Here is an 8,098-nt window from a genome sequence, read left to right as displayed (position 1 = left end):
CTCCTATAGGTCGTAGCTGACAGGGGCGTGCTGGGGGAGTGGCGGCCGCCCCCTTATGAATAACGCCGACTGCAGTGCACGAGATTTGAGGATCCGACCTCTTATTTGGTGAGAGGTCGGATCTGTTTAAACCACCTTTCCGAACATAAATTAAAAAAAAAAATTCTGGGGAGAAAGGGGCTAGGGAGTGGGTTATGGGGGGGCACATTTGGTGGGGGGCTATTTCAGGGTGACAGGTCCTCTTTAAAAAACTTTTGAAGGTAGAAGCTCCTTAAAAGTGAAAATGCGTCTGACTATAGTACAGTAGGTCATATCAGTTTTGCTGCTGTATTTTGTCTGGTAAAATACAAGGGGCTTATAGCTGACACACTGCATAGTCAATGGGGTGTGTCGGGGTGCACCTATCTTTTCTGCTGCCTGAGGCAAAGTAGCATGTCCTTTACCAAAAAAAAATTGGTGAAGGGAAGCTCCCCCCTGCAGAACCTCCCACCTGGAGGAGAATTTAAATGCTGCCTGAGGCAAAATACTTCTTCCCGCATGGCTGGAGAATGTTATTATCTGAACCTAAAGATCACCCAGCGCATTGTTTCTATATCCCATCATGCTTTAGATAATATAAAAGGAAAGATCCATTAATATCATCTCTACTGAGAATAGTGTCATGTGCCTTTGAATAATCTGCTGCATCTGTCACCATAGCAACAGTTTGAACGAACAGCCAATAGGATTGCGTTGTTTAGTTTTGAACCAGGAAAAAAAAATCAGTTATCTTCAGTCTGTTACAGGTCAGTGGCGGATGGGTAATGTATTATAGGTGGGGGGTTAAGGGGGGGCCCCACTTTATCCTTACGCCCCCCCCCAAATACTCAATCCTGTAGAGTAATTGCAGGTTCAGGGCCTACTGGGAACCCCAACCCCTGTATATAGTACAATCCCCAAAATGACAGGGGCAGTAGACCAGACCCGTCCATCAGCGCCCCCCAGTGACCAGTGCTGTACATGTCACTGCCGTTATGTCAGTTTGTGTTATTTCATGGCAGCCGCTGATAGACGAGTCCAGTTCTCTGCCCTAATATCAGCCGCAGGGGTCACTATACAAGACAAGGGCAAACGTCTCACTTTTACCGAACCCAATATTAACAGGAGTTTTTATTTTGTTTTTGGAGACAAAGAGAGAAGAGAGAAAATGGACACTGGATGTTCCCCCGACTATGGATCCTGTAAGTAGTCTGCCAGATGCTTTGCTGGGATCATGATATCAGGTTGTTGGGCAATGAACAACGAGCTCCACCACAGATCAGCTGATAAACACAAAGCAGACAGCGCCATTCTCTGTGTAGTGGCTGAACTGAGTCACTGCGCGCTACATAGAGAACGGCGCTGTCTCCTTCCTGTTCCCTCCTCTGTATATCAGCTGATCTGTGGGGGTGCTGGGTGTAAGACCCCATCAGTCTAATATTGAGGACCTTGTCTATGGAGATGATATCCGTATAAGAATTTGATTTAATTTTTCTTCCTCTTCAGTCTACGCCAGCATCCCTCTGGAAGAGCTTCTGAGACGGCTGGCCTTCTGCGCAGGACTCCTTCCATCTCCGCTGTTCAAGATGGAGCGCCTGATGCCGACCAACCCTGCAGCCCAGCAGCAATACCTCCGAAAAGAAGAAGAGGAAGAACCTCCTAGAGCAAGAGCCATGGACAGGACTCTGTTACTTAGAGCGGCCATGGTAAGAGAGCTCTGCGCTGACTCCGATGAGGAAGAAGAGCGGCCATGCTTCATCAAACTACAGGTGAAGAAGAGGAAAAGGGAGGAAGACTCTGAAGAGGAAGCAGAGCCCCCAAGACGACGCAGGACGATGCAGCACAACACCTGCCGATTTCCACTCAGCCACCAGAGAAGATCCTGGCTGAAGATCCTGCTCCCAGGCAGCCACTACTTCATCAGCGCAGGATGGCTGCCATAGGATGATTGGTAACTATATAGTAATTATAGTAATTTAGTAATAAAGTATTAAAATATAGTCATAATAACAGTAATAATATAGTTAAAGAATAGTATACTAGTAATGTTATACCGGTAGTAATGTTAGTAGTAATAGTAATATAGTTAAGAAAATACATACTAGTAATGTCATGTAATGTTAATGTTAATAATAATGTAGTCATAGTGATAAGACATAGTGATTAGTCATCATGATAGCAATATAGCAAAAAAGAAAAAAAAAATATAGTAAGAATAAAATAGTAATATTATAGTAGTAAAAAAATATATGGTAATAATAAATATAGTTACAACAATAATTTAATATTAAAAAAATATTCCTTATATAGTCATAATATTAGTAATAATATAGTTAAAATATATATTCTTGTATATTCTAGTGATCTTATAGTAATAACAATAGTAGTAATATAAAAAACATATAGCAATATTTTTGACAGAATACAGTAATAATATATTGCTACTTGATAATATTAATAATGTAGTGATAATAATAGTGATAATATAGCAACAAAAAAAACAAAAACAAAAAAAATAGTAATATTATAATAGTAAAATATATAAAATATATTAGTAAAATATATATATAAAAGTAAAATATATAGTAATATATAGTAATTTTATAGTAATAGAAAAATAGTCATAATAATAGTATAGTATATAGTATATATATAGTATATATAATATAATATATAATAATATAGTATAAGAAAACATAGTAATTATAAAATAGTAATATTGTAGTAGAAAAAAAGAAAAAATATAGTAATAACTATAGTAATAATTTAAATAAAGATTATTATTATTATTATTATTATATAGTAATAAGAGTAATTATTTTTGTAATAATAATAAAAATATATCTATAGAATTGATTAAATAAAAGTAGTATAGTAATAAAACATATAGCCTGCGCCTCTATCTCGCGCTGACCCACTCCAAGTGGTGTAGAGGGGGCATTATCTATAATTATCTGGCTCTGCTAAATCACGGCTTGTACACTGGGATTCGGGTGTAAAAGTCGTGATAAATTCCCCCCAATATGTATAATAGGAACAGACTATTATAATATAATCACATGAGTTATAATTATACATCTGATCCAGGGCTTCAGAACCGATCGCCTTTTCCAGGGGTCAAGAAGGAATTTTTCCCCGCGTCACATGACTGTGTCCAGGTTTTTTGCCTTCTTCTGGATCAGAATGTTTAAGTTTAGGGATTTATTTTAAATTTATAACATAAGTCTAGAACAATATAGAGCAGTAATAATTATGTAATAGTTCTAGTAATGTTATAGTAATTATAATTGCTGTATTATAGTCCTGATCCAGGGTCTCAGAACCGATCGCCTTTTCCAGGGGTCAAGAAGGAATTTTTCCCTGCGTCACATGATTGTGTCCAGGTTTTTTGCCTTCTTCTGGATCAGAATGTTTAGGTTTAGGGATTTATTTTAAATGTATAACATGAATCTAGAACATTATAGAGCAGTAATAATAGTGTAATAGTAGTAGTAATGTTATAGTAATTATAATTGCTGTATTATAGTCCTGATCCAGGGTCTCAGAACCGATCGCCTTTTCCCGGGGTCAAGAAGGAATTTTTGCCTGAGACTGAAAATTCTGTCCAGGTTTTTTGCCTTCTTCTGGATCAATGACTTTAAAAATAGGGAACAATAAAAAATGATATTCGAAATCTCACTGCGTGTCCTCTTCATTTCTTGTTTTAGTATAAGAGCAGATAATGTAGAGGGTCTTCCAGCAGTTCTGACCATATGACGCTACAGTCAGTGTTAGACACAGTTCACATCTCTGTTAGGTCATCAGTTATTTGCATCAGTTATTTTGATCCAAAGCCAGAAGTGGACGAAACACAGAACAAGAGCGAGTCTTTCCCTTATACCTTCATATTGTCACGGGAAAGAGTTGCAATTGTTTTTGGCTGTATTTGGCCGCTTCTGCTATTGGCTCTCAATAATTGATGCAAATAACTAAAGACCGGAGCAAATGATGGATGGGCCTTAGGGTGATGCCACACATGGCATTTTTAGTCAGTTTTTTAGCATGCATTTTCAGTCTGTTAAAAAACGCATATGATTTTGACAGTATTTGAGTTTTTTCCCAATTATATATGCTTAAAAATGGACTAAAAACGCCATGTGTGACATCACCCAAAGGAATTATCCCTGGAGAGGTGTGTTGCCATATCTGTTGTTAGTAGCAGTAGGACTGTAATATATGGATTTATATTCCAGGAATGTAGCTGGACTTGGAGCACTGGAGTGCACTGGGGTGTGAGATCTCTTGACTGAACACATCACAGCCCCTCCCCTCTGCCCTGAGTAAGAGCAGAAGTGGGATTCTGGTTACATATAACAGTACAGTGCAGTGGACAGGATGGGGAGCAGTATGAATGCAGAAATTAAAGAACACAGCAGTGTGCGGAAGCTCCCCTAGTGCTCCAAGTCCAGCTACAATCCCAGTCTGACAATTACTGCATTTTCGGCACAGCAAATCTGCAGTGTATTACAATAGCTTTGTAGTGTATAGGATTGATGATAATCCTGTGCACACAATGCGGAAAATTACTTAGGGTGGTGGCACAAGTGGCGTTTTGAACCTGTTTTTGGGCCGTTTTTAAGCAGTCCGATAAAAAACGCATACGTTTTTGACAGGCTTGACCAATTATCTTAACTGAAACTGGTCGAAAATGCGTGTGCTTTTTGACGGACTGCTTAAAAACGGCCCAAAAACGGGTTTAAAATGGCATATGTGCCACTACTCAAAAGCGGAAACGCTAAGGCACAGCTTCCTGCTAAAAGTGGTTTTTCACCTTTAAAGGGGTTCCACCAAGTCTGATTGTTATCCCGTATCCGGTGGATAACAATCTGGTTGGAGGGGGGTCTGACCATTGATCACATGTTTCTCCCTTGTGGGTGAAGCACCAGGTAAAGGACACTTCCTGCTACTCCATTCAATACTATGGGAGCACAGCGCTTAGGTATTTCTGGCAGGAAACATGTGCTCTATCAATTAGTGAAAAGTAGACCCTCATTGCTGTGGTCAGTTTTCGTGATCATTGTGGTCCCAGCATTAAGATACTCACCAATCACATTACCAGGGGTGTAACTACAGGGGCGTAGCAGATGCTAAGGGACCCGCAGTGTCAGCGGCCCAGCACTCAACATATCACACTTCAGAATGGAGGATGTGCACCATTTATACACATATTATGCTGTATATAAACAGTGCACATCATTGACAGTGCACAGAAAGGACAGCAGGACAGTAGTACCAGGAATCTTTCATCTCTACTACCTGCGGTCCACTTCCCCCATGTGGTCTGCACTTCATGGACTGCATGAAGTCTGTGCATGATATCTGTGACCTTTGACACCCCCCCCTCCCACACCACCACCTCCCCGACAGTGACAGTGAATATATACATATGGAAATATATGTATGGAAGTGTATATGTGATTGAGAACCGACACCTGCTGACTCTGCCGCCCCTATTTCTGCACCCTCGGCAGTATTGCAGGTAACTCCACTTTAAGGGTGATGGCACACATGGCGTTTTAAACCCGCTTTTAAGCAGTCCATTAAAAAAACACAGTTTTAATTAAGATAATTGGTCAAACCTGTCAAAAACGGATGCGTTTTTTGACGGACTGCTTAAAAACGGGCCAAAAACGCGTTCAAAACGCCACGTGTGCCATCACCCTAACTCCTCCTGACTCCTGTTTCCTCCAGACACAGATAGAAATCAATGATTAAATCAAAGATGTTGCAGAGAGCTGTCAGTCCCCCCAGAACCACTGTGCCTCTCCGCTGCAGTGTGCAGCAGACGCAGTATGATGACATCATAATCTGCTGGCCTCCGCAGCGGGTAAATAAGAAGAAACAAGAGCTGCTGAGGAAAGTGGAGGGATTTAGTGCTTATTATTTTTAATTACTCTGTAAAGAGGAGAGGGGGCCACACTAATAGGGGGCTAGGAGAGATAAGAGAGGCAGATGAAGAGGGCCACACTATGAGGTGGGGGGGGGATCATGAGAGGGGACATACTATAAGTAGAGATGTCCTATCCCGACTGAGACTAGGCATCAGGATCAGCTGCTCCCCTTTGTGGCCCCATCCATCCTCTACGTCATCCTAGAACCTCCGCTGAAGAAGAAGCAGGACTGCGGGGGAACAAGTTAAGGTAAGTGACAAGGTTTTTTTGTTTTGTTTGTTTAAGGGATCATGAAGGACAGTAGGCCACAATTTGAGGGGAGGAAGACACAATATGAGAGGGATAACGGAGAACAAGAGGCCACAATATGAAAAGGATCACTGAGGACAGGAGGCCACAATATGCAGTAAAATCAATCCTTGATACATAACATATTCTTTATTTATGTTCAATATTTCTAATTTCACTCAATGGGGCACATTGAGGTGCATTGTCCGCCGGAATGCCCATCTGTCGCGATTCATGAAGATCCTGCATGTGTCGCTTCCCCGCTCAGGTCCGCCAGAGTTCACCTTCTTCTTCCTGGTGCATGTAAGTGCTTGGCTTGCAACACACAAATTGATTTGTTAATTCCCACGCGTAGTCCGAATCCGTTGAATCGCACTTTTATAGGTTTTTTCCAGGGCCATTTTAAATTCCAAGTCCGCCCCTGCCCCACATGGTTATTTTATATAAAGCCCCCCTCATTCCCTATGGATTCAGTAGATAAAGCCCCCTCACTAACTATGTATTCCTTGTGTACAGCCTTATGTGCCCCCCGCCAGCAGCTCTGGGCCCTGGCAATTACTCAGGTATGCCCAGTGCTGGCACAGGCTGCAAAAAAAAACCGAAACGATAGTATAGTAATGTCAAAAACGCCTGTCTGAGTGAGCACTAAGGGCCTATTCGCTGCACGTTTGGAAAAAATGTGAATGTTTGATGTCTGTGTTCAGTCCATATTGTACCTGGATCCATTTTTTTTTTTACATCCGCAAAAAAAAGGATGGGTTTTAATCTACATTTTACCCTGCCCAGTTGGTTGCCTAGCATCATTTGAGAAAAAGTGGACTGCATTCAGATGTCATCAAACGGTGCGCCGTTTATTTTTGCGGATCCACTGACTTCTATGGTCCGCATGTGAGAAAAAAATAGCGCATGCTGCAATTTTTTTCTTACTGTCTGCATATCCATGGAAAAAAATGGATGTGTAAACAGACCCATAGGAATCAATGGGTTAGTATATCATGCATAAAAAATGGATAACATACAGACCTCAAAAACAACCATCTGAAAGAGCCCAGAGAAAAACAAGAGTCACTCAGGACTAGAGATGAGTGTTTCTGTTTTTTGGGTCTGTAGGTCGGAACAAATGTGGCTTTTCTCAGGAACCAAATCGAATGTGATTTTTTTATCAAAATGACATAGGAGCTGTTTTAAAAAATACAATTTTTAGAGCACTAGAGGGTGTCATATACCAATTTTCAGGATAATTAGAGCACCATTGGTTCGAACAACTCAATTCAGACCCGAACCGAATAATTTGAAAAATTTAACGAGACTCATTGGGGCACATTTACTTACCCGATCCCTGCGCGATCCCCAATCCGGAGTGTCCGATGAGGATGAACTCTGCCGCGATTCACTAAGATCGTGCGCCTGATATCCTGCATGTGTCGCTTCCTCGCTCAGGTCCGCCGGAGTTCACCTTCTTCTTCCTGGTGCATGTAAGTGCTTGGCTTGCGACACAAATTGATTTGTTAAATCCCACGCGTAGTCCGAATCCGTTGAATCGCACTTTTATAGGTTTTTTCCAGGGCCATTTTAAATTCCCAGTCCGCCCCTGCCCCACATGGTTATTTTATATAAAGCCCCCCTCACTCCCTATGGATTCAGTAGATAAAGCCCCCTCACTAACTATGTATTCCTTGTGTACAGGCTTATGTGCCCCCCACCAGCAGCTCTGGGCCCTGGCAATTACTCAGGTATGCCCAGTGCTGGCACAGGCTGCAAAAAAAAACCGAAACGATAGTATAGTAATGTCAAAAACGCCTGTCTGAGTGAGCACTAAGGGCCTATTCGCTGCACGTTTGGAAAAAATGTGAATGTTTGAT

General features: G+C 41.4%; 1 protein-coding gene across 1 annotated transcript; it reads left to right on the top strand.

Annotated features, from left to right (window-relative positions):
* Nucleotides 1-795: 795 nt before the first annotated feature.
* On the top strand, nt 796-2,392 carry LOC140120433 (uncharacterized). The gene is made up of 2 exons (XM_072139483.1): nt 796-1,220; nt 1,525-2,392. Exons 1-2 carry the CDS (start codon nt 941-943, stop codon nt 1,959-1,961), a joined length of 717 nt encoding a protein of 238 aa, XP_071995584.1. The 5' UTR covers nt 796-940; the 3' UTR covers nt 1,962-2,392.
* Nucleotides 2,393-8,098: the final 5,706 nt, after the last annotated feature.

Source organism: Engystomops pustulosus, chromosome 3 (genome assembly GCF_040894005.1).
Source record: "Engystomops pustulosus chromosome 3, aEngPut4.maternal, whole genome shotgun sequence".
Lineage (NCBI taxonomy): Eukaryota > Metazoa > Chordata > Amphibia > Anura > Leptodactylidae > Engystomops > Engystomops pustulosus.
Note: the sequence above shows the minus strand (reverse complement) of the source record. Positions and strands in the feature narration are given on the sequence as shown.

Coding starts and splice junctions, on each gene's coding strand:
- LOC140120433 (XM_072139483.1), top strand. CDS start 941: ATGACAGGGGCAGTAGACCAGACCCGTCCATCAGCGCCCCCCAGTGAC. Junction 1,221..1,524: donor TTCCCCCGACTATGGATCCT/GTAAGTAGTCTG, acceptor CTTCCTCTTCAG/TCTACGCCAGCATCCCTCTG.